The sequence below is a fragment of the Dasypus novemcinctus genome, chromosome X (genome assembly GCF_030445035.2).
Source record: "Dasypus novemcinctus isolate mDasNov1 chromosome X, mDasNov1.1.hap2, whole genome shotgun sequence".
Lineage (NCBI taxonomy): Eukaryota > Metazoa > Chordata > Mammalia > Cingulata > Dasypodidae > Dasypus > Dasypus novemcinctus.
Genome location: NC_080704.1, coordinates 20859723 through 20887487, shown reverse-complemented (window position 1 = coordinate 20887487; position 27765 = coordinate 20859723). Strand labels below are relative to the sequence as shown.

Here is a 27765-nt window from a genome sequence, read left to right as displayed (position 1 = left end):
AGGCGGGGGTTGGTCAGGGAAACCTTTAGAGAGCCCAGGAGAGCTGTGCTTTGAAGAAAATTAGTTTGAGTTGACCAGGCAGGTGATGGGGTAGGGTGTTCCAAGGAGTTGGCTCTGAGATAGACTGCCTATGTTTAAATTGCAGCTCTGATTCTTCTTAGGCAACTGTGTCTTAGTTTTCTCATCTGTAAAGTGGGGATAATAATAGTACAGGCCTGTTAGAGTTGTGAGAATTAAATGAATGTATGTACAACAATGCCTGGCAAATAAAAACAATTCAAGGTTAACTTTTTTTTTGGGGGGGGGGGTGTCAGATGATCCTTTATTGAAATATTTTCCTTTAGAGTTCTTAACTTATTGGGCATTCCACCACACCACCGTTGTTGTCCTCTGTGATGTCATGAGGTTGGCAGCTATCATTGTAGGCCACAGATGGGGCAGATTCCCAGTATCTCTTTAGTGGTTCCAGAGCACTCTCTGGCTAAAGATCAGGGCTGCATCTGTCAGGCAGCATTGACAAAGCTGAAGGTTAACTATTAATGTTGTTATTCTGGAGATCTAGAGGATAGAATTGATAGGTTGCGGTTTTTGATTGAATGTGAGCAGTAAGTAAAAAGGGCAGTGGTTCTCAACTTGGATACACATTAGAATTACTTGGGGAATTAAAATATGCTTATGCTGGGACCCTGCCATTTCAATCAGTATCTCTGATCAGAGTAGCCCAGGTGATTATAATGTACAGTAGGGTTGAGAACCATTGGCCTAGAACTATTTCCAGGCTTCTGGCTTGGGTGAGTGGGTTGCTGAATTAGATATAATAAATGACCCCAGACTCTATGACTTTGATGTTCTTGTATTTGCATTTTATACTTTGAATTTCTTTTCAGATACTATCTGCTACTGTACCTTCTCTTTGCACATATCATCTTTTTGTTTTTAATTTTATTTTTTAAATTCGTTTTTAAAAAATATTACATTAAAAAAATATGAGGTCCCCATTCACCCCCACCTGGTGAGTACATCTCTGGGCATCGCTGCATCTCATGGTCAATAGTCCACATCATAGCCCATACTCTCCCATGTTCCATCCAGTGGGCCATGGGAGGATCTACAATGTCCAGTAATTGTCCCTGCAGCACCACCCAAGACAGCTCCAAGTCCCGAAAACGCCTCCATAGCTCATCTCTTCCTCCCATTCCCCGCACCCAGCAGCCACCGTGGCCACTTTTTCCACACCAATGCCACATTTTCTTGATTACTAACCACAATAGTTCATGAATAGAATATCAGTAAGTCCACTCTAATCCTTACTGTATTCCTCCTTCCTGTGGACCTTGGATTGGTTGTGTCCATTCCACATCTATGTCAAGAGGGGGGTTAGATTCCACATGGATACTGGATGCAATCCTCCTGCTTTCAGTTGTAGGCACTCTTGGCTCCATGATGTGGTGGTTGACATTCTTCAACTCCATGTTAGCTGAGTGAGGTAAGTCCAATAAACCAGAGTATAGGAGCTGAAGTCTGTTGAGGCTCAAGGCCTGGCTATCATATTGTCAGTCCAGAGATTCAGATCCCCTAGATATATCTTAAACCCCAGCACCAACTACAATTCCAGTAAAGTAACAGGAAAGGCTTTTGAAAAGAGATCACATCTGAGTCCAGCTCCATCACGCAGAAGCACCAACTCCAAAGAAGGGCCAACTGACATGGCAGTGAACTCCATCTGCCATGACCATAAAACCTGTGGGTCTCTTTAGCCCTCAGAAGAACCAGTACCTGGGGTTGAATCTACTTTATCTGTCTCTGAGACTCTGCTCAGGTGTGCATAAGAACAATCCTTCTGACAACCTCCAGATTCTTTTTTAGAGACTCACAGCCTTATAAACTCATTAGTCCTTTCCATTTCCCCCTTTAATTTAGGTCAAACAGCGTTTTTAACTCCTGTTATTATATGTAGACAGGGATATTCTGCTGGTCCGCGTTGAACCTTTTATTCAAGGTCATTTTCTAGTTATGTCATCAGCTGGTACTTGGTAGTGATCCCTCGGTGCCAGGGAGGCTCATCCCCGGGTGTCATGTCCCACGCTGGGGGGAAGGCAGTACATTTACATGCTGAGTTTGGCTTCAAGACTGGCCACATTTGAGTAGCATGGAGGCTGTCAGGAGGGAGCTCTTAGGCACAGTGCTGCTCTAGGCCTTGTTCTTATTTCAGGTGTATAGGCTCACAAGCATAGTCATTAGTATCAGGGGCTCACTGTTGGTCCCTCATTCCTTCCTGGTCCTTGCCGTTGCACCCGGGGGACTGCCGCTGCTCCCCTAGGGACCACAACAGAGCCCCCCCGGCCAGGAACCCAGCATCCCCCCAGCTGTTGTTTTTGATTGTTTCCACTATGGGTATATCCAAACATTTCCATGCACCCCGGACACATGCTCTGTATAACTCCCTGTCAACCATATGTCCCCTGTCAATAACATCCCATACCAGTATTCCTCCCCTGCCATTGTTGAACCACTCTGTGATCCAAAACTTCCTGTAAAGTGAAGCCCAATATAATGCCAGGTTCCCTTAATAGTAAAATGGAATATAGCGATGAGTTTAAAGGTTAGATATAGAATACATATTGATTTGGAAAAATTCTACATCTTTTCTTCATATCACCTTTTTAACACACCCTATAATTTATGTATTGATTAGGTTTGCCTGACACCCTCTTCTAAAATTTATTGTTAATTGTTCCCTCCCAACATTTTAACCACCACTCCTAGAAGGTGAATACCACTAGAGCCAGGGATCTTGATATTTTTATTCAGTGAGTCTTGAATTCCTGGCACATAGTAGATAACATATATTTCTTGAATGAATGAATGAATGAATGAGTGTCAGGCTGGGTTTGTTTCCTTTCAGGTTCTTGGTTCTGCTCCAGAACAAAAGTGATGTATTGGAGAGCAGAGTTTAGAGACATCCTTGGGAACTGTTTTTCTTTGTTAACTGATCATTGAACATGGAGCATTGGTTTTGGTCACTAAATGTTAGAGAATGCAATTTAGGAACTGGATCTTAATACATCTAAACAGTGAAAACTTTTTTTAATGTTTTAATAGGAACCACCAAAACCAGCCTTAAATAATTTTAAAGTGGGAATGAAACTTGAAGCAATAGACAGAAAGAACCCTTATCTGATCTGCCCTGCAACTATTGGAAATGTTAAAGGAGATGAAGTTCATATCACATTTGATGGCTGGAGTGGAGCTTTTGATTACTGGTGCAAGTATGATTCTCGAGATATTTTCCCCGTTGGGTGGTGTCACCTGACAGGAGATGTATTGCAGCCACCAGGAAATAATGGTAAGACCATAAATAAGTACATGTTCTATTCTTTTATTGAAGTTAGAGTTAACTGCTGTTGATGACATTGTGGTTAGCAGTGGCAATATTAGGACTTCATGCCCAACTGGAGCAGCAGGTTGAACAGTGAGAGCACTGCCCGGTCTAGAAAACTGGAGGAAAAGGAAGGCAGTGATTAGAATTTTTGAGAGCTACCCTAGTATCATGTTCTGAGATGCCAGACCACACTGGGGAGAGATTATCAGCAAGCTAAAAGTCAAATTGAACCATTACTGTCTTGTGGCTATAAGCATTTTGTTGAACTTAGCTGCCTTTATAGTTGGTATTCAGTTAGAAATTATACATGGTATTCATTATTTGTATCTCAAATATATATTTTTAAAAGTTCAGCATCACATATTTTTGTATGATTTGGGACCTGCTTTCAAGGTAAATCAATACTTTGATAGTCTTAAGTAAAACTCATGTGTCAGTAAAAATATTTGACTCTGTAGAAGCCATTGTACGTTATTTTAGTCATGGTGGTACCTTTTTTCATTTTTTTTTAATTAGAAAAGTTATAGGTTACAGAAAAATCATGCATAAAATACAGAATTCCAGTATACCACCTTATTATTAACACCTTGCATTAATGTGGTATATTTGTTACAATTAATGAAAGAACATTTTAATAGTTGTACTATTAACTATAGTCCATTATTTATAATAGGATTTACTGTAGAGTTGTTTTTTAAAATATTTATTTTAGTAAAATATATGCAACCTAAAATTTCCCCCTTTTAACTCCATTCACAAATTAATTCAGTGCTCTTATTTTAGTCATGGTGGTATTTATCAGTGTGTAATACTGTGCTTTCTAAGTTGAATACTATAATTGTCTAGATTTTTTTTTATATGCACACTTTCAGGGAAAAGTCAGAATATTGAAGTTCTTCTGGGACTCTTAGGGCGTAAACATGTCTTCCCTGTGAATTCCTAAGGCTAGGAATGCATGCTAATGCCAGAGAGGACCCTGTGCTTTAGCCTTAGACTGTTTTTCAGGTTCATTGGTAGGAGGGCTAAGCTTTTAAAAAAATTTATTTTTTATTTTAACAAAATCAGTTTTATTGATACATATTAGTAAAGCATACAGTTCATCCCAAGTGTACAATCAGTGGTATTTGGTATAATCACATAGTTGTGCATTCATAACCTCAGTCATCATTAGAGCATTTTCATTATTTCAATAAATAATAATAATAAAAACAAGAAAATTCTTCAACCCTTGATATCTCTATGCGTCCCCTGCTCTACATAGCTGCTATTTCTGGCTCTTCTTGCACAATTATTTATTAAGCAGTTTTATTGAGATATAATTCATATACCATACGATCTATCCAAAATGTGTAATCATTGCATTATCCTGCGGCACTGGGAAACTGTGTCTCTTTTTTGTTGTGTCATCTTGCTCTCCGTGTGTGCAGCACCACTTCTGGGTGGTCTCTGCTTTTTTCACGCAGGGCAGCTCTCCTTGCAGGGCACACTCCTTGTGCGTGGGGGACCCCTACGCTGGGATGTCCCTGCATTGCACTGCACTCCTTGTGCATGGCAGCAGCACTGCACATGGGCCAGCTTACCACACGGGTCAGGAGGCCCTGGGGATTGAACCCTGGACCCTCCATATGGTAGTTGGATGCTTTATCAGTTGCGCCATGTCCGCTTCCCATCAATGACTTAGTATAATCACAATGTTGTGCATTCATCACCACAAAAAATTTAGAATAATTTCATTACTCCAAAAAGAAAACTCCATACCCTTTAGCAGTCCTTCCCCTGCCCTATATAACCACTAACCTAACTTCATCTTTATAAATTGATTTATGTTTATATTTTATCTAAACGGAATCATACAATATATAGTACTTTGTGTCTGGTTTCTTTCACTTAGCACAATGGTTTCTTTTTTTTGTCTGATATTAACATCTTGTAGTGTTAACATAGCATTCAATTTCAAAGAAAAAGTCTTACATATGCTGTTTTGCACATATTCATATTTACCATGTAGTTTTACTATGCTATACAATCCCATGTTATATTTTTTAGCTTTCCTTTTAGTAATATACATAACCTTAGACTTTCCCTTTAAACCCCTTTCATACCCACATAATAGTACTTCTAGTTACGGACATTGCATTGGGCTTTCACCTTTTTTATTCATTTTAAAAACTAACACACATCCTTTTTACCAATCTGTTCGAGTTAACCCTTAGCTTTCCATTCTCTAATCTCATTCTATTTTGTCTCATCTATTTTGACACATATTCACGTTATTAACTCCATGAGATTACACAGTATATTCAGCTCATAGTAGTGCAATCATACAGTATTTGTCCTTTTGTGTCTTGCTTGCTTCAGTCAACATAATGTCCTTCAGGTTCATCCATGTTGTCATATGCTTTGCAACTTCTTTTCTTACAGCTGCATAATATTCCATCCACAATTTGTTGATCCATTCATCAGTTGATGGACACCTGGGTTTTTTCCATCTTTTGGCAATTGTGAATAATGCCACTAGGAACATCGGTGTGCAGATGTAGATGTCTGTGTCACTGCTCTCAGTTCTTCTGGGTATATACGTAGTAGTGGCATTGCCAGGTCACATGGCAAGTCTATATTCAGCTTCCTTAGTAACTGCCAAAAAGTCCCCCATAGTGGCTGTACCATTCTGCATTGTCAACAACAATGAATAAGTGTTCCTGTCTCTCCACATCCTCCCCAACACTTGTAGGTCTTTGTCTTTTTAATAGTGGCCATTCTAATCGTTGTGAAATGCTATCTCATTGTAGTTTTGATTTGTATTTCCCTAATTGCTAGTCATGTTGAACATTTTTTCATGTGTTTTTTTGCCATTGGTATTTCTTCTTTGGACAAATGTCTATTTAAGTCTTTTGCCCATGTTTTAATAAGGTTTTTTCTCTTTTTATTGTTGAGTTGTAGTGTCTCCCTATTTATCATGGATATTAAACTGTTATCGGATAGGTGATTTCCAAATATTTTCTTCCATTGAGTTAGCTGCCTTTTCACCCTTTTGACAAAGTCCTGTGAGGTGCAAAAGTGTTTAATTTTGAGGAGGTCCCATTTATCTATTTTCCTTTTGTTGCTCATACTTTGGCTATAAAGTCCAAGAAATTACCACCTACCACAAGGTGTTTAAGATGTTTCCCTACATTTTCTTCTAGTATTTCTATGGTCCTGGCTTTTACATTTAGGTCTGTGATCCATTTTGAGTTGATTCTTTATATATTTATATTTTTATATATATATATATTTTAAAAGATACTTGATTACATAAAGATAAAGATTACATAATGTTACATAAATGTTAAATGAAAAATATGGGGGATTCCCATATGCCCCATTCCCTAACCCTCCCACATTAGCAACATTGTTCATTAGTGTGGTAAATTTGTTAGAATGATGAACACATTTTGGAGCATTGCCACTAACTGTGGATTGTAGTTTACATTCTCTCCCACACATTTTTATAAGTTATGACAATATATAATGGCTTGTATCTGTCATTGCAATGTCATTCATGAGTTGATTATTGTATAGGAGTGAGATAGGGGTCATCTTCCATTCTTTTGGTTATGAATATCCACTTCTCCCAGCACCATTAGTTGAAGAGACTGTTTTGTCCCATTAACATGGCTTTGGTAGGTTTGTCGAAAACCAATTGGCCGTAGAGGGGAGGGTTTATTTCTGGATTCTCAATTCTATTCCACTGATCGATATTTCTATGCCAGTACCATACAATGTTGAATAACAGTGGCTGTGGGTTTTTCGTATATACCTTTTATCATATTGAAGAATTTTCCTTCTCTTCCTATCTTTTGAAGTGTTTTTTATCAAGAAAAGACGCTGGATTTTGTTGAATGCCTTTTTTGCATTGATTGAGATGATCATGTGGTTTTATCCCCTTCAGTTTGTTAATGTGGTGTATTCTGTTAATTGATTTTCTCATTTTGAGCCAGCCTTGCACACCAGGAATAAATCCCACTTGGTCTTTTGATGTGCTTTTGGATTCTATTTGTAAGTATTTTGTTGAGAATTTTTGCTTCTATGTTCCTTAGAGAGATTGGTCTGTAATCTTCTTGTTTTGCAGTATCTTTATCTGACTTTGGTATTAGAGGGATATTGGCTTCATAAAATGTGTTTGATAATTTTCTCTCCTCTTCAATTTTTTTTTTGAAGTGTTTAAACAAGATTGGTATTAAGTCTTTTCGAAATGCTTGGTAGAATTCACCTGTGAAACCATCCAGGACATTTTTCATGATTGATTCAATCTCTTTAAGTGTGATGGGTTTGTTAAGTTCTTGTATTTCTTGTAGCATCAGTGTAGGTTGTTTGTGCATTTCTCAGAATTTGTCCATTTCATCTAGGTTGCCTAGTTCGTTAGCATACAGTTTCTCATAATATTCTCTTATGATCCTTTTTATTTCTGTCTAAACTTCACCTCTTTCATTTCTGCTTTTATTTATTTGCATCTTGTCCTTTTTATTCTTTGTTAGTCTAGCTAGGGGTTCATCAATTTAATTGATCTTCTCAAAGAACCAGCTTTTGGTTTTCTTGATATTCTCTATTGTTTGTTTGTTTCCACTTTCTTTATTTTTGCTCTGATCTTTAGTATTTCTTTCCTTCTGCTTGCTTCAGGAGTGGTTTGCTGTTTTTTTTAGTTTCTCCAGTTGTTCAGTTAGATCTTTGATTTTAGCTCTTCTTTTTTAATATAGGCATTTAGGGCTATAACCATCCATCTCAGGACTACCTTCTCAGTATCCCATAAGTTTTGATAAGTTGTGTTGTCATTTTCATTCATCTCAATACATTTACTAATTTCACTTAACAATTTCTTCTTTGACCCACTGAAGTTATTTAGGAGTGTGTTGTTCAGACTCCACATATTTGCAAATTTACCTCTTTTCTATCTATTGTTGATTTCCAGTTTCATTCCATTATGATATGAGAAGGTGCTATGTATAATTTCAATCTTTTTATATTTATTGAGACTTGCATTGTGACCTAACTTGTGTTCTATCCTGGAGAAAGATCTCTGAGCACTTGAGAAGAATGTATAACCTGCTGAGTTTGAGTGCAACGCTCTGTGTATGGCTGCTAGGTCTAACTCATTTATCATATTGTTCAATTTCTGTTTCCTTGCTGATCTTCTGATCTATCTAATGTTGTGAGTGGTGTGTTGAAGTCTCCTACTGTTATTGTAGAGATGTCTTTTACTCCCTTAGTTTTGCCAGAGTTTGCCTCTTTTGGGGATCCTGATTAGGTGCATAAATATTTATGACTTATTCCTTCCTGGTGGATTGTCCCTTTTTGAAAATATATAATGGCCTTTGGTATCTCTTCTAACTTTTTTCATTTAAAGTCTGTTTTGGCGGCGGACTTGGCCCAGTGGTTATGGCGTCCGTCTACCACATGGGAGGTCCGCGGTTCAAACCCTGGGCCTCCTTGACCCGTGCGGAGCTGACCCATGCGCAGTGCTGATGTGCACAAGGAGTGCCCTGCCACGCAGGGGTGTCCCTCGCATAGGGGAACCCCACGCCCAAGGAGTGTGCCCCATAAGGAGAGCCGCCCAGCGCAAAAGTGCAGCCTGCCCAGGAATGGTGCCGCACACATGGAGAGATGACACAACAAGATGAGACAACAAAAAGAAACAGATTCCCGTGCCACGGACAAAGAAGACGCAGCAAATGGACACAGAGAGTAGGCAACCGGCATGGGGGGGAAGGGGAGAGAAATAAATAAATAAATAAATCTTTAAAAAAATAAAGTCTGTTTTGTCTGGTATTAGTATAGCTACTCCTGCTCTTTTTTGGTTAGTTTGCATGGAGTATCTTTTTCCAACCTTTCACTTTTATCTGGTTTGTATCTCTAGGTTTAAGGTATCTTGCAGGTAGTATGGATGGCTTATTTTTTAAAAAATCTGTTCTGTCAGCCTATATCTTTCGATTGAGGAGTTAATCCATTCACATTCAATGATACTACTGTAAATACATTGTTTACTTCCACCCTTTTATTCTTTGGTTTTCATATATCATATCTTATTTTCATCTGTCTTCTTACTCTTTTAGTTATCCTTTCTGCTGCTCTTTTTCCTATACTCTCCTCCAAGCCCCTCTGTCCTTTTTCTTTCAGGCTCTAAGGCTTCCTTTAATATTTCCTACGAAGTCGGATTCTTTTTTATAAACTCTCTTAGTTTCTGTTTGTTTGTGAATATATTAAACTCACCTTCATATTTAAAGGACCATTTTCCTGGATGAAGAATTCTCAGCTGGCAGTTTTTCTCTTTCTATATCCTAATTGTATCTTATCACTTTCTTCTTGCTTCCATGGTTTCTGATGAGAAATCTGCACTAAGTCTTACTGGATCTCCCTTGTATGTGATGGTTTCATTTTCCCTTGCTGCTCTCAGAGTTTTTTCTTGATTTTGATGTTTGACATTCTGAGTAGTATGTGTCTCAGAGTAGGTCTATTCACATTTATTCTGATTGTGGTACACTGTGCTTATTGGACATGTAGGGTCATTTCTTTCATTTGAGTTGGGTGATTTTTAGTTATTATTTCCTCATATACTCTTTCTGCCCCTTTTCCCTTCTCTTCTCCTTCTGGAACACCCATGACAAGATTGTTGTTGCATTTTGTATTATTATTCAACTCCCTGGCCCCTACTCAGTTTTTTCCATTGTTATCTCTCTCTCTTCTTTCCTCTCTTCAATTTCAGTTGTTCGGTCTTCTGTATCACTTATTTTTTCTTCTATCATTTCGAGTCTGCCTCTAATGTGTTTTCAGTCTTACCTATCATGTCTTTGATTCCCATGAACTCTGTTATTTTTCTGTTTAGGTTTTTAAATTCTTTGTGTTCGCTCAATGTCTTCTTTTTATTTATTTATTTACTCCGCCCCTCCTACCCTCCTTCCACCCTACTGGTTTTTTTTGGCTGTCTTTGTTGTCTTCTCTTCTCATTTTCTGTCCTCTAGGATTCACCAGGATACGATCCTGGAGACTCCTGATGTGGAGAGAGGTTCCCTGTCAGTTATGCCACCTCAGTTCCCGGTTTCTGCTGCGTTTCACCTTGACTCTCCCCTTGTCTCTCTTTGTTACATCATCATCTTGCTGCGTGACTCACTTGCGCAGGCACTGGATCACTGTGTGGGCACTTGCACTCACCACACAGGTACTCATGTGGGCACTGGCTCACCATGTAGGCACTCACACAGGCACTGGCTTGCCACGTGGGCATGCTTTCTCTTCTTCTTTTTCACCAGGAGGCCCCAGGGATCAAACCCAGGTCCTCCCATATGGGCGGAAGCTCTATCACTTGAGCCACATCCACTTCCCTCAATGTCTTCTTGATGTCCTTTATCTCTTTAGCCATATTATATTCAAATCATTAATTTGATTTTGGGATTTTGTGTGCATCTCATTGAGTGTTTATCTCAAATCCTGTGTCTCTTCTGGGGCTTTGATATATTTCTTTCCTTGGTCCATATTTTCTGTTTTCTTAATGTGGCTTTTAATTTTTGCTGATATCTAAGAATCTGATTAGAATGCTGAGTTTACTCAGATGCTCAATTTCTCTTTCGTGTGGATTTAGTGGTGGGAGACTGTGTTACTGCTGTTCTTTGATTCTTGTCTCAAATGTGTTCTACATCTTTAGGATTGCCCCTTTTAGTTGCTCAAAACTGGGCCCTGGACCCAGTAATGGTTTGCAGACCATCTTCCTAGGGCCTTGGGGAGGGAGACTGTAAAGGCTGGAAAAAGCCTCTCTTATTTACTTTTTTTTTTTTTTAAAGATTATTTATTTACTCCCCGCCCCCTTGCAGCTTGTTTGGCTGTCGGTTCTCTGTGTCCATTCGCTGAGTGTTTTCCTGTGTCTGCTTGTCTCCCTTTGTTGCATCATCTTGCTGTGTCAGCTCTCCGTGGTGCTTGGGCCAGCTTGCCTTCACAAGGAGGCCCTGGGACGCAAACCCAGGGCCTCCTATATGGTAGACGGGAGCCCAACTGATTGAGCCATAGCTGCTTCCCTCTTATTTGCTTTTTTAAAAAAAATTTATTTATTGAAGTATATCACTCATACATGAACATACATAAATAATAAGTGTATAATAATAGTTGTGAACCTACAAAACAAACATATATAACATCATACAGGACTCTGTAACTCACCCTACCACCAATAACTTGCATTGTTGTTAAACCTTTTTAGCTAATATTGCTACTAATCAAAGTATTTTCCCCCAACCAACCCTATTATTATCTTTATATCATTTATATATGAAAATCCATAAACAATTAAGTGTATAGTAAAAGTTGTGAACTTACAAAGCAAACATGCATAACATCATACAGGGGTCCCATACATCAACCCTCCACCAATACCTTGTGTTGTCGTGAGATATTTGTTAGAAATTATGGAAGAATATTGTCAAAATTTTACTACTAATCATAGTCCTTATCATATATTTGGTGTGTTTTTCCCCAACCCACCCTATTTTTAAATATATTTTTAAAATATAATTTTTATGACAGAAGTTGTAAACTTATAAAACAATCATGTACATATGTAGAATTCCCAAACACCACCCCTCCATCAACACACCACAATGTGGTGGAATATTTCCTACAGACAAGATAATATCATCTGATTGTTCCCATGTCCATAGTGTACATTTGGCACACATTTTCCATACTGCCTCATTACCAACACAGTACATCTTTCGCACAGATGTGGTTATTACTACTAACCACAGTCCATAGGTTACTCCAGCTGTATTTTTCCCATGCTCCTCCACGTTCCCAGCAACCTGCAGTAGTGATATACATTTGCTCTAGCTCACAAAGGACACTCTTGCATTTGTACCATCAACCCCAATTCTCATCCATCTCTTGGTTTACTGTGCTATTCAGTTCCTAGATTATTCTCTAGCATTCTGTCAATTGGGATTTATATAACTAGACCACCATTTTCTGCCACATCCCCATTTATAAACTAGCTGTTACTCACTATGTGTTACCATTCACTCTATACATTTCCACATTTTTGCAGTAAAGCTAATTAAAACTTCTACATACATTAAACATCATTAGTCCATCTCAGTCCTCCTTTTATCTCCTTTAAGAATCTGCCACCTACCAACAGGTCTTGAAGATTTTTTCCTACAGTTTCTTCTAGAAGTTTTATGTTCTTGCTTTTATTTTTAGGTTTTTGATCCATTTTGAGTTAATTTTTGGATAAGGTGTGAGATAGGGGTCCTCTTTCCTTCTTTCAGCTATGAATATCCAATTCTTTTAGCACCATTTGTTGAGTGGATTGTTCTGCCCAAGCTGTGTGAGTTTGACAGGCTAGTCAAAAATCACTTGACTGTACATGTGAGGATCTGTTTCGGAACCATAAATTTGGTTCCATTGGTCTATTGTGTCTGTTCTTAGGCCAGTGTCATGCTATTTTTAACCACTGTAGCTAGGTAATAAGATTTAAAATCTGGAGATGAGAGTTCGCTTTTCCTTTTTATGATGTTTCTGGCTACTCAGAACCCCTTACCCTGCCAAATAAATTTGATGATTGTGTTTTTAATTTTTTCTTTAGTGCTGGTGGAATTTTTATCTGGATTGCTTTGAATCTATGTATCAATTTGAGTAGAATTGACATCTTAATGATATTTAGTCTTCCATTCCATGAGCATGGAATGTTCTTCCAGTTATTTAGGCCTTTTTTGATTTAACACTGAGTTGCAATTTCCTGAATACAAAGTGCTTTACATTGTTGGTTAAGTTTATGCCTGACTATGTGCGTTTTATCTGTCATATTTTATTTTCACCGCTTTTGACACTTTAAGTTACTTTTATTGATATAATCTTCATTTCTAGACTCTCTTCCAGGCCTCTCTCTCCTGTCTTTTCAGGCTTTAGCACACCCTTTAGTATTTCCTGAAAATCTGGTCTCTTGCTTAGAAATTCTCTCAGTTTCTGTTTATCTGTGAATATTCTAATTTCATCCTCATTTTTGAAAGACAGTCTTGCTGGATATAAGATTCTTGGCTGGAAGTTTTTCTCTTGTAGTATCTTAAATATATCAAACCAGTGTCATCTTGCCTCCATGGTTTCTGGTGAAAAATCAGCCCTTAATCTTATTGGATATCCCTTTTATATGTTATGCATTGCTTTTCTCTTGCTGTTCTCAGAATTCTCTGTCTTTGCCATTTGACATTCTGATGAGATTGTGTCTCAGAGTTGGTCTATTCAGATTTTTTCAGATGGGAGTACGTTGTGCTTCTTTGACATGGATATCTATGTCCTTCAATAAGTGAGAAATTTTCTACCATTATTTCTTCAAATATTCCTTCTGCCCCTTTTCACTTCTCTTCTCCTTCTGGGACCCCCATGACACATATGTTTGCACATCTTTCGCTGTCATTATTTCCCTGAGACCTTGTTCAATATTTTTCCATTCTTTTCTTCATTTGTTCTTTTATATGTTCACTTTCAGAGGCCATTTCTTTAAGCTCACCAATCCTTTCTTCTCCCGTCTCAAATCTGCTATTATATGATTCCTGTGTATTTTTAATTTCATTTATTGCACCTTTCATTCCCATAAGATCTGTTTTTCTATGTATGCTTTCAAATTCTTCTTTGTGCTCATCCAGTGTCTTCTTAATATCCTTAATCTCTTTTGCCATCTCATTGAATTTATTAAGGAGCTTTGTTTGAACATCTATGATTATTTTAGGGTTTCCTGCCCTTTCTCCCTTGGTGTCTTGTGCAGTAGGAGCCAAGCATGTAGTTGGTGCTGTAAGCTGTGGAGACTCAAACTGCCCTCATTGTGCCAGGGTACAATGAAGCTTCTTCCAACTTTCTCCTTTGCCAGGGTTAGGAACAGAGTCACACCTGTGTGGAATAGTCCAAGTCATGAAGGCCTAGACTGTAGTTGCCCAGAGAGACTGATGAAGCTTTACACCCCTTTCTCCACTTCCTGGGTCAGGGATGGCGCTGCAGACGTGGACAGCAGTCTATGCAGTGTGGGTCCAAGATGACCGCATTGCCCTGGTAGACTTCTGATTTTCAGTCTATTCCAGTCAAAGTTATCTGCAATTACCTGTATAGGCTGGTGCAGGACCTGCCAGCCTCCTTTCAGCCAGAGGTGGGCCTGAAGCCTGGGCTAGGGCTGCAGGCCAATCTGGGTGAAAGAAACTGGTTCCTCCCGTCACTGAGATTTTTGGTCAGCCTGGCTTCCCCTCAGGCTGGGAGTGGTGTCAAAATGGCAGCTACCAGCCTCTTTCTGACTTGGGCTGATTCACACCCCAGCTATTCCCAGGGTTATATCTTAGCCAGCCAAGTCTACCAATCAGTAGCCGGAATTGGTGGCCAACCATCTCCTCCTCCCCTGTTTTTGGGAAATGGAGCTTCCAATTCCAGCCACAGAACAGCTCCTGGGGCAGCTCATGCCACCAGAGTAGGATAATCACCAGTCTCCGTGGCTTGGCTGGTAATTTTCCGGAGAGGCTGATGTAGGTCCCTGCAGCTTCCTTTCTGCTGGAGGTGGCACTTGGGCCTAGTCTAGAGCTGCATTCTGATCTGGATGGAAGGAAGCTGGTCCCCACCAGCACTGGGATTCTCAGTCTGCCCTGCTTCCCCTCGTGCCAGTCATGGAATTAAGATGGCAGCTCCCGACCTCTTTCTGGCTTGGACAGGCTCAAACTTTAGCTGTTCTCAGGATTATACTGTTGCCTGCTGAATTTACTCATCAGTAGCTGAAATTGGTGCCCAGCTACCTCTTTTTCCCCTGTTTTTGGGAAGTGGTGCTTTCAATTCCAGCTGCGGAACAGCTCCTGAGGCGGCCTGTGCCTCCAGTGGAGGATGGGCACTGGCCTCCTGTGCATGGAGCCTCTACTTATAAGTCTTCTCTGCACATGGGCAGTCTTCTCCTTCCATTCCTTCAAGGATTCTGCAGGATGCTCTTCTGGCCTCTTGCAGACCCCAAACAGGTGCTTCAGCTAGCTCCAGAGAGCTCTGGGTGTTTACTAACTGCTCTGTAGCAGGAGCTGACTCATGGAGCTCCTTACTCCGCCACCATCTTACTGGTTCTTCCCTCTTATTTACTTTTAATTTCTTCACGTGCACTTTCTTGTTCTGCCAGCGGATGGCGAACTTTGGCAGTCCTCTCAGTTCAGTGCCTGTTCAGAGTGTGTTTGCTGCAACTCGGACTGGATCAGGTTAATAGAGGTTCTTGCCTTGTGTCCAAGAGCCTTGTATTTCAAACTTTCTCAGAGACAGTTCTGCAATCTTTATTGGCAGCCCCCTCCCTTTTCCCTGTAGGAAATAATTCCACTCCTCTTTGTATCCTCAATAGTCAGTCTTGGTCTATAGAGAAGGAGATTGAGAGGGTTGGATCTCTTAGTCCCTTGTCAGTTCCCAAGGCAAACAATGACATGGCCCCATCTAACCCGAAAGGGCTAGTGGGACACAGCAGACCAAATTTGTATGTCAAAAGCTGTCACCTTAGGCTGTGTCCCTCTATCTCCCTTTCCTGGATAGGTGGATCCCTGGGGCCCCCTTTTTCTGTAGCTGCCAGCACCAAGACCTGAGAATTCAAAAGTGTCTATAATGTACGGGAGGTTGCCTGCAGTAGCAGCTGCCACTTTTAACTCAGTTTTGCTGCTGCAATTCTCTTCTTTTGTCTCTCTCTCTTCTGGGTGGTGTCCAGCCTTCACCTGGTGTCCTAAACCCTAGAAGTTTTTTTTCCAGCTGTTTTTGCCTGTCCTCTAGCTATTTTTCTCAGAGAAAAGAGTCCCATGACTTTCTATTCCACCATCTTCCCTGAAGTGAGGGTTAAGCTTTTAAGGTGGGCACTAGCCAACACAGAGCCAATTTCCAAAGACTGTAAAGGTATTCTTTGCATTTGTTTGTTTTTGTTACTTCCTGCCATTTAAGGAAATCTGTCATATCACTACCTGGATACAAACTTAAGGAACAGACACCTCAGGTAGTAAATTCCAGAGTTTAACAGTAAAATATTCAAATGTACAGTGTGCAACTAAAGAATACAAGGCAGACAAAGAACAGTAAATCATGACCCATCCAAAGGAAGATGATAAAACATCAGAAACCGTCAACAAAGAATACCAGAGTTTGGACATGCAAGACAAAGTCTTTTTTTTTTTTTTTTTTTTTTAAAGACTTATTTATTTATTTATTTAAAGCGCCGCCCCCCCCCCCCCCAGTTGTCTGCTCTCTGTGTCTATTTGCTGCATCTTGTTTCTTTGTCCGCTTCGTTGTCATCAGCGGCACAGGAAGTGTGGGCGGCACCATTCCTGGGCAGGCTGCAATTTCTTTCGCTCCCGGCAGCTCTCCTTACGGGTGCACTCCTTGCGCGTGGGGCTCCCCTACGCGGGGGCCACCCCTGCGTGGCAGGGCACTCCTTGCACACATCAGCACTGCGCATGGGCCAGCTCCACACGGGTCAAGGAGGCCCGGGGTTTGAACCGCGGACCTCCCATGTGGTAGACGGACGCCCTAACTACTGGGCCAAGTCCGTTTCCCACAAAGTCTTGTTTTTATCTTGTCTTAATTTTAATTTTTTAAATCAGATAAGTTATAGGTTTTCAGAAAAAAAAAAACACATTAAAATACCACTGTTCCCATATACTGGCCCCCAGTTGTTGACACTATGGTGGTGGTACTTTTGTTACAAATGATGAGAAAGAATATTAAAATTGTAATATTAACTGTAATACATTGTTTATATTAGGTGTTTTTTTTATCATGTAGTACCTTATTATCAATACCTTGCGTTAGTGTGCTATATTTGTATAATAAATGGAAGAACATTTTTTTGTCTTTACTTTTTTGTCATTAAAATGTCATTAAAAAAATATGAGGTCCCCATATACCCCCTCCCCCCCTCCCCCCACTCCTCCCCCCATAACAACAACCTCCTCAATCATCATGAGACATTCATTGGAAATTTTAGATGATATTTATATTACTAGAATAAAAATTTGAAGCTAAAGCAGAAGGCTGTATAACACAGTGAATATTACTGTGAATGATGGACTATAATTCATAATAAGGTATAAAAATGTTCTTTCATGTCTCATGACATCGTTTACAGTAATATTTACTGTGTTATATAGCCTTCTGCTTTAGCTTTAAATTTTTATTCTAGTAATATAAATATGTAAAATTTCCCCCTTTAAACCACATTCACATACATAATTCAGTGCTGTTAATTACATTTAAAATAATGTGCTACCATCACAACCATCCATTTCAAAAACTTTGCATTCAACTTGATTAGAAATATCGTGCCAATTTATGCATTAACTCCCCGTTCTCTACTCTCAACCCAGCCCCTGGTAGCCTATATTCTAGATTCTAACTCTGAGTTTGCTCTTTCTAATTTCATACCAGTGGGATCATACAATATTTGTCCTTTTGTGTCTGGCTTATTTCACTAAGCCTGGTATTTTCATCCATGTTGTCTCATGTAGCAGGACCTCATTCCTTTTTATTCTTCCTCTGTGTAACTCTCAAGCTGTGCAGGACTGAGTAAGGATGAGGGATCTGGACTGGTGGGTCTGGGATTCAAATTTCCTACCTAATCTTAGAGAGTCTTTTTTTCTTCTTTAATTCTGCATTTGTGTTGTCCTTCTGCAGTCTGTTGTCCTCCAGAGCTCTAACCAAGTGAAATTTGTCCTTTTATTCGTTGATTCTGAGGGAAGACTTGCAGGGGATGTCTTATGTCACCATGTTGATGACATCACCTCCAGACATGAATATCCTGAAACAGCTAAAGGAAAATACCAACAAAGAAGTGAAGGGAATCAGAAAACCTATATGTGAATAAAATGGAAATTTCAGGAAAAAGGTAGTCATTATAAAGAGGAAGCAAACAGAAATACTGGAGTTGAAGTCCACAATAGGTGAAATAAAAATTTCCCTGGAGGGTTTCAACAGCAGATTGGAGCTACAGAAGAAAGAATCAGTGAACTTGAAGATAAGACAATTGAAATTATTCAGGGCTGAGGAGCAGAAAGAAAAAGATGCATGATTTGAGTAAGGGAAGGACTTTACCAGGCAGAATGGAGATAAAGGTAGCGTGGACACATCACAAAGGAGTAAAATTGCAGTGTTTGTATCCTAAAAAGTGATGAGTTCATTTTGGGATATTGTGAGTTTGGAGTGTGTGGCTGAGAATTTGTTTGTCCCCAGTACCTGTTTTCCCTTTATTTCTTAGTAATATAATTTGGGGGAAACGGACTTGGCCCAGTGGTTAGGGCGTCTGTCTACCACATGGGAGGTCCGCGGTTCAAACCCCGGGCCTCCTTGACCCGTGTGGAGCTGGCCCATGCGCAGTGCTGATGCGCGCAAGGAGTGCCGCGCCACGCAGGGGTGTCCCCCGCGTAGGGGAGCCCCACGCGCAAGGAGTGCACCCCATAAGGAGAGCTGCCCAGCGCGAAAGAAAGTGCAGCCTGCCCAGGAATGGTGCCGCCCACACTTCCCATGCCGCTGACGAGAACAGAAGCGGACAAAGAAACAAGACACAGTAAATAGACACAGAGAACAGATAACTGGGGGAGGGGGGGGGAATTAATTAAATAAATAAATCTTTAAAAAAAAAAAAAAAGGTAATACAATTTGGCTGCCCAGAGTAAAGACCTAGCAGTTAGGTATGTCCATGTGAGTATATCCTGGCTAATGGGTAAAAAGCACAGATGGTATGTCCTTAAAGAGAGGTGAACATGCCCTTATTTCTTCCTTCTTCCATTCTGCAGCTAAAGATGTAGTTTTTTTGGCTGGAACTCCATTTGGACCATAATGTCAATTGAATTTCAGTTTGGGCATGTTCTTGATCTTGTTCTGTATTCTCGAGGGTGTGGACCCATTGTAAATAAGATATCTCCAAGCTGTTACTTCAATTTTAAGGTGTGACCCAACTAATCAGGTTGGGCTTTAGTCTGGATTGCTGGAGTCCTTTATAAGCAGAGCGTAAATTGGATGGAGAGAGAAGCCTGGGTGAACAACCAGGAGAGAAAGGAAAAGACATTGACATGTGATGAAAAAGCCAAGGAACCCTAAAGATTGGCAGCCAGCCAGAAGAAACCAACCACAGGAGGAGCAAGTTCTCTAGCCTCTGAAACCATGAGCCAATAAATTCCTATTGTTAAGCCAATCCCCTGCATGGTTTTTGTTTTAGTTGCAGGAAACTAAAACAGACCATGAGACAGGGACCATGCCTAGGCACAGTGGAGTGGAAAGCAGGAAGGTGAAGGAGCTAGAGTCCCTGAGAACTTCGTGGAGCAGAACTTTCATACCAGTGTGTATTATCTACTTCCAGACTTTCATTTGAGAGAAATAAACTTCTGTTTTTTAAAAGCCACTGTTATTTTAGGTTATTCTAAAATTTTTTAGCTGAACCTAATCCTAACTGATTGAGGGTACCTTTTATACATCCAGATTGACATGTTCATTTGATAACTTCATATGCAGGTCTGTGGAGGCTAAGAAAGATAGGTTTTGGTTGGCAAAGCAGATTCGAGAGTCATAACATTCATACAAATATTCTTTTTTTTTTTTAAAGATTTATTTTATTTATTTATTTCTCTCCCCTTCCTCCCCACCCCAGTTGTTGCTCTCTGTGTCTATTTGCTATGTCTTCTTTGTCCGCTTCTGTTGTTGTCAGTGGCATGGGAATCTGTGTTTCTTTTTGTTGCGTCATCTTGATGTGTCAGCTGTCCGTGTGTGCAGTGCTATTCCTGGGAAGGCTGCACTTCGTTTCGCGCTGGGCGGCTCTCCTTACGGGGCTCACTCCTTGCGCGTGGGGCTCCCCTCTGTGGGGGACACCCCTGCGTGGCACGGCACTCCTTGCATGCATCAGCACTGCGCATGAGCCAGCTCCACACGGGTCAAGGAGGCCTGGGGTTTGAACTGCGGTCCTCCCATGTGGTAGACGGACGCCCTAACCACTGGGCCAAGTCCACCGCCCATACAAATATTTTTTGTACCAGGTGGAATCATAGGTGCTGGATGGGTGAGAGCTTACACATCTTGTTAATACATTAGCAAGTGGTAGAAGTTTTAGGTGTGATATTTTAATTGTGCACGTGTAACAGGTAGAGGGAGAAGAGGACCTACATATAGAACCTTGGGGATCAACGTTTAAGACAGTTAATTCTCACACTTGGGTCACTTGGGGAACTTGTTAAAAGTCTCTAGACCTCACATCCAGGGATTCTGAATCATGTATGGAGTGGTGGCTCAGATGTTTGCAATGGACATGGTTTGAGGCTTGAATTTTGATAAACACAAAAATAAGTGATGGTGAGAAGATAGAAGTCAATCTAGGACACTGAGAAAAATATATATATGAATGTAGAAGAATCACTAGGTTGGTTTTCCCAACAATATGAGAGGAAAAATTTTAAGGAGTAAACATTCAATATTATTAAATGTGGCCTAAAATTCAAGCAAATAGATCTCATTAGTGGTCTTAGTAAAATAGTGGTTACTGAACGTCTTTGAAAACCAGATTTTGAGAGTCAAGGGCTGAATAAGAGATGCAAAGCCTTAAAAAACAATGTGGCTTCCCAATATTTTCTGAGATCTGCCTTCTCTGTCCCTTACCCCACTAGAAACAATACCTTGCTTTTCATTCATTTATCTTCCACCTTTTATAATTGTCTTACATCTTTCCTTTACATTAATTGAGAACTACATTGGATGGTGTTTAATTTTTTTTGCTTCAACCATCAAGCGTAATTTAGAAAACTCAAGAGCAGAATAAAAGTTCATTGTGTTTACCCATATTTTTGCCCTTTCAGTTCTTTCTTCCTGTTGTTGGAAGATTCCTCTTTTATCATTTCCTTTCTGTGTAGAGAACTTCCTTGAGCCATTCTTTTAGGCTAGGTCTTTTGACCACAAATTTTCTTAAGTTTTCCTTCGTCTGAGAGTGCCCTTATTTCCCCTTTAGTCCTGAAAGGTAGTTATCGGATATAGAATTCTAGATTGATAGTTCTTTTCTTTCAGCCATTGAAAAGTGATATGTGACTTCTTTCTGGCTTCCATGGCTTCTGATGAAAAATTTGATATCATTCAAATTCTTTTTCTCCTATGCGTTCTAGATGCCTGTCGATCTGTTTTTTCTTGTACTTCTTTCAGTGTTTGCTTTATGCTTTATCTATTTTGTGCCTACATTATCAGGTGTGTACACCTTTTTAGTTGTTTTAACTTCCTGGTCAAGGGTTTCTGCAGTAACCTTTTTTATAGGTTTTGTTTTGTTTTGTTTTTTAACTTAAAGTCTCCTTTATCTGATATTAATGTAGCTGTACCACCTTTGTTTGGTGTTCTCATGTTCTTTCTCTCTCTAATGCTCAACCTTTCTCTATTGTTTAAAAAAATTTTTTTGTGATAAAATAGATTAAAACTTGCTGTTTTAACCATTTTAAGTATATAATTCAATGGCATTAATTACATATCTTATATTGTGCTACCATTACCACCATTCATTTCCAAAACTTTTTCATCACCATGTATAGAAACTCTGTACCCATTAAGAAATAACCTGTCTTTACCCCTTCTTCCCAATTACTGGTAACCTCTAATATACTTTTTATCTCTGTGAATTTGTCTTTTCTAAATATTTCATGTAACTGGGATCATGTAATATTTGTCCTTTTGTATCTGTTTTTTTACTTAACATAATGTTTTAAAGGTTCATCCTTGTAGCATATATCAGAACATTCTTTTTATAACTGATAATATTCCATTGTATGGATATACCACATTTTGTTTATCCATTCATCTGTTGATGGATGCTTGGGTTGTTTCCTCCCTTTGGTTATTATGTATAATGCTGCTATGTGCAAGTACTTGTTTGGGTCCCTGTTTTTCAGTTCTTTGGGATATATACCTAAGAGTGGAATTGATGGGTCATGTGATAGCTCTGTGTTTAACTTTTTGAGGAACCACTGAACTGTTTTCCATGGTGGCCGCACTCTTTTACATTCCCACCAGCATTGTACAAGGGTTCTTATTTCTCTAAATCTTTTTTTTTAAAATAACCATTCTAAAAGATATAAAGTGGAATTCCCAGAAATCCCTGGAAGAACCTTGGAATTGTGGGAAAGGCGTGGTTATAAACTGTTATTTGGCATTCACCCAAAGACATTGCATATGCAATTCATATAGCTTTTTTCAAGCGTTATTAATTATGGGTAGAATAATAATGGTTAGTACTGCACTTACACATGTTGAATATACTCTTTTTGAATACAGAAAATGTGCACTTTAGCCAATATATCATTCATTTAGATGGCAATTGTAAAATAAAGGCACCATTTCTTAGATTTAATGTGATATATTCTTGAAAGCACAATACTATTCTAATTATTTTTTATAATTTAAAAAATACAAGTTTTCCCATAATAGTAAAAGTAATGAATGCTCAAAGCAAAAATTTGAGAAAAGCATGCACAGATAACTGTGGTGAATATTTTGATCTGTATTTGGGCTTCTACTACTTTTTTTCTTATACATGTACCTTTAAAACTGAAACAAATACATGGTCAATCAATGGAGAAATGTTAGATAAGTTATCATGTAGTTATCCTTTAGAGTAATAGAGAATTTAGAAGACTGAGAATTTTCTATTTACTAATAAAGTTCTCTAAAAGGTGTTAAGTAAAAAAAGCAAGCCCTCCAAAATACATACAATATAATACCATTATGTCAAACAAAATAAATATATAATTTTAACTTTTTAAAATAAAGTATCTGCACATATGATTTGTACTTTAAAGTAAAATGATTTTAGTTTTAAGGGGGATTATCCTGCTTATTCTCTTTTCTTGTCTACTTTTTCATAACATTATGACTGTGTTCCCTTATAAATTATATCCCTACAAATTTTTATTTCTGCATGTATTCCATCTTAAGATTATACCATAATTAATATAACCAAAGCTCTTATTTTGTTAGACATTTTGAGTGCCCAGATTTATGTTATTAAAATAGGTGATATGATGAATACCTCTATGCATATATCTTTTTGTACTTCTCTGATTATTTCCATAGAATAAATTTCCTGGGTTAGAGGGTACGTTTTTAAGTTAGCAAATGGTATTTAAGAAAGGTTTACCCATTTACACTACACTCAGAGGTGTGCGAAGGTGTTTTTACCCCCACCCTGGCCAGCCTTGAGGATTATCTTTCTGTTACTTTTTGCTAACTTAAAAAAATCTTAAAAATTTTTCATTTCTTAGATTAGTAGTGAGGTTGAATCTTTTACTTTCCATGTATTTTGCCATTCCAGTATAAATGACCTGGTAGTCACCTTTTTGTCTTAGGGTATTCTTTTCCTTATTGATTTGTTTGAGTGCCTCATTTATTGTGGATGTTAACCCTTTGTCATAAAAATAAAACTTTTTCTCAGTCATTTGCTTTTTCATGTTACTTATGGTCATTTTTTAACTCACAGAAATATTAGGTTTATTTCCTTGTAATTTATGGGCCTTATGTTTAAATAATTTCAAAAGGCACAAATAATAAGTTTATAGATCTAATGAATTTTAAAAAATGGTTTTCATTAGTTTTCAATATTTCTTCAAGACACTGGAAATGTTTTTCAAATCTTCATGTAGTTATATTTCCTTTTTTTTTTTTTAGTGTATGGCTCTTAAAACTTTTTCAAATAATGTCTAAAGAAAATTCAGTTGCCTAGTTTCTTAAGGAAATGTGAGGTATCCTTGAGTGCTACCTGATTTGCCCTGACATTAAAAAGTTGCTGTTTAAACTTTATTAATTTTTTTTCAAAATTAGTAATAAAGTTTAATTTATGTTAAAATATTTTCTAACAGTTATTTTTTATTTTACTGTATAACACAACCAGAAACAATGAAGTTCTTATTAGGCTTCTCATTGGTAGAAAAACCCACTGAGAAATATACCTTGCATAGAAAATGTTTGCTTCAACAAGCCATGGGACTTTTTTCTTCTTATTTATTTAGGTTTTCCTTTCTTGACTCTGGCCATAACCCTACAGTCTTTTAAAGCCCTTTGCTTCTGGTTGGTGCTTTCACAGCTTATCAGATTTACTCATGAGACCCACACAGAATGCTTGGCGAGAAAAAGGAAAAAAAGTATGCTGCTGTATCCTTGGCACTTTAGAGAAGAAGGCTGAGTCAAGCAAAGTAAAATGAGTCCTGTTGCAGGTTTTCTTCTTGTGTAATTTATTTGATCTTGCTCTTTTCTCTTAGAAACGTAAGCTATGGTTTCTTCTCATATTGCCTTTTCTGTGTCTCCTACATATATAATTATAGGAGTTTATATCCAGTCATTTCATTAAAGTCCAAATATTTAATAATATGTGAAGGAGCAAGATAGGATATCAAGCAGTATAGAATTAGAACTGGGCCTACCATTATTTTAAAGGCTATGTGTGATTTCTTAATAAAATCTTCTTTCCCTTGTCTTTATTTGGGAAACTTGTAAGCAAATAGGTCATTATTTTGTTTCTGTAAGTTTATTTATGAACATGATAAATGTGGTTTTTAGTCTTTTGAGAAATTCAAAAGCAGAGAATTCTTCTAAAAATTTTGCCCCCAATATTAACTTTTCCTGATTTTGTGGGATACTCACAGTTTCTTTGATAAATTAGTACATTTTAAAACATTCTGCTGTGCTTTAAAAGTACTTTGAATATACTTTTTTGTCTTTAACTGTTCTGTAATTTGTTTTTTTACTTAACATTATATCTTGGTTATATTTATTTATTTAAATTTATTTGTTTCTCTCCCCTTCCCCACCCCAGTTGTCTGTCTCTGTATCCATTTGCTATGTGTTCTTCTTTTGTCTGCTTCTGTTGTTATCAGCGGCATGGGAATCTGTGTCTTTTTGTTGCGTCATCTTGCTTCGTCAGCTCTCCGTGTGTGCGGCGCCATTCTTGGGCAGGCTGCACTTTCTTTCGCGCTGGGCGGCTCTCCTTACCGGGTGCACTCCTTGTGCGTGGGGCTCCCCTACGCGGGGGACACCCCTGCGTGGCAGGGCACTCCTTGTGTGCATCAGCACTGCGCATGGGCCAGCTCCACACAGGTCAAGGAGGCCCGGGGTTTGAACCGTGGACCTCCCATGTGGTAGACGGACGCCCTAACCACTGGCCCAAGTCCGCTTCCCCTTGGTTATATTTAGATGTCAGTAAATGGCTACCCTTTTTTGTGGGGGGAAAAAAAAAGGCTATGCGAGATTCCATTATGTGGAAGGAATACAAGTCATTTAAATCATCCTCTACCTATTTTCAGTTGGATTGTGTCTGATTTGTGTTTTTGTTTTTGTTTTTGTTTTGTTTTGTTTTTTTGAGGCACCAGGGTCAGGAATGAACCTAGGACCTCGTATGTGGAAAGCTGCACTCAACTACTAAGCCATATGAGCTCCTCTGAGTTGGTTTGCTCACCTGTTTTGCTTGCAGTCTGTTTGTTTGTTTTTTTTTTTTTTTTTCAGAAGGCACTGGGAACCAAACCTGGTACCTCCCATGTGGGAGGCAGGTGCTCAGCAGCTTGAGCCACATCCGCTCCTGTTTCTGATAGTTTTGATGCAGTAAACAATGATGCATTGTACAATTTAGTCCATTTTTCTTTGTGAACTTAGTGAAAGTAAGTCTGTATGATAGATTCCTAGAAGTGGAATTGCTGGGTTATGGTATATAAAAAGTCTGTGAAGTGAACTATATATAATTAAATTTCAAACATAGAGGATTACTAAATCATTAGTTTTATTTAGCTTTAGCTTCAGATTTATACATCGTTGATTGTAAATTAATGACCCATACTGGTGAAGTATCATCCCTTAGTTTGATTCTTTAAGCAGTTGTGACTATACAGACCAGGAAGGAGCACAGTAAACTTCCAGATGCTTGAATATAGAGTTGCAGGATCCCAAGGGTATAAAGGAATGCCTCTGGTCCTAAGGGAACTGTGGAGGAGGGGAAAACTTAGAATCAGGAAGGTGTGGCCAAGCGTTCCTATCCTGCAGCACTGTAGGCTATCAGTGACTGTCTTAATTCTTTACTAATAAAAACCCTTCAGTTTATTGGGTTCCCTTTCCCCCATTTCCCATGGAAATGCTTTAATTATGCAGCAGAACTCAGTAATAACTTGGCATTTCCTATTCAACTTTGTAAAACATTTCTGATAATGAAAATTTGATAGACTTGACATATTTTCTTTGCTAATTCACACATAAATTATATGAATAGGAACTTTCCTCCTGAGATTAAAGTTTTAAAAACACACCCAAATAGATTCTAAATGTAATTACTTATCTTGTGTACTGTTAACTTCTTTGAATGCTGGCTTATTTTATGTTGCCTATACATGAGTATGTATGGTTTAGTTTTTTTCTTTATTGAAATTTTAAGGGAGCAGTTTTTATCTAATTTTTTACTGTTTTTGAAAGATGCAGTTGATGTATCTTCAATTTATACAGTAATCTTTAAAAAAAAATTTTAAATCCCCCTCTTACGTAATGTTTTCCTTCTTAACTGTTTGAAGTGTCTTGAGAAATATTTCAAAGCTTCCATCAAGCAAACAAGAAATCTCTCTACTCCCCACCCCGTTTTCTCCCTCTCTCTCTTTTTAGCAGAACTAGAAATTACAGCTGCTTTTGCTGTTTGTTCAGACATATGCTGAGGAGTATGTGGTTTCTGTAACTTGTGCTTTGCTTCTCCTTAAAGTTTTAAAATTAAGATTTTGTATTTTTTAGGGCATATATATATAATTTTTTTTAACTATTAGGTTTTTTTGTGTATGTATGTGTTTTTGGTGGTTTCTTTTTTATTAGAGTAGTTTTAGGTTTCAGAAAAATCAGGCAGAAAGTACAGAGTTCCCTTATAACCCCTTCCACACATACAGTTTTCCCTATTATTTACATTTTGACTAGTATGATACCTTTGTTATAATTGATGAAGCAATATTATTATAATTATACCATTAACTACAGTCCATAGTTTACATTAGAGTTCACTCTTTGTGTTGTACAATTCTGTGGAGTTTTTTTTTTTTATCCTGATAACATATACAGCCTAAAAGTTTCCCTTTTTTTAATCATTATTTTTTCCTATTTTTTGTAAATCTGTTTATATTCAGGGGGGAAAAACCCACATAAAGCAGAACTTTTCCTTTCTCTGTGTTACAGGGGATCAGAAATAACAGATAAATATAAATAAGGCTTTAGAAAGTTCAAGGTGTGCCAGTCTCACCAGAAGCCTTCTGAATAAACAAGTGTTTCTTTAGACTTGTGCCCTTAAGTCATTTATCAGGAAATACAGTGATGTTCTTATTAGTCTGTTCAGTACTCTTTTTATTTGGTATAAATGAAATTTA

At 38.4% G+C, this 27765-nt stretch overlaps 1 protein-coding gene across 6 annotated transcripts in view; it reads left to right on the top strand.

Annotated features, from left to right (window-relative positions):
* SCML2 (Scm polycomb group protein like 2) overlaps positions 1-27765 on the top strand; it is a 212883-nt gene that overhangs the window by 111576 nt on the left and 73542 nt on the right. For all 6 annotated transcript variants that reach the window (XM_012522124.4, XM_058292388.2, XM_071213221.1 and 3 more), the window contains one exon: positions 3103-3346. In XM_012522124.4, the coding sequence (XP_012377578.2) occupies positions 3103-3346 (244 nt within the window). The remainder of the gene's footprint in view (positions 1-3102; positions 3347-27765) is intronic.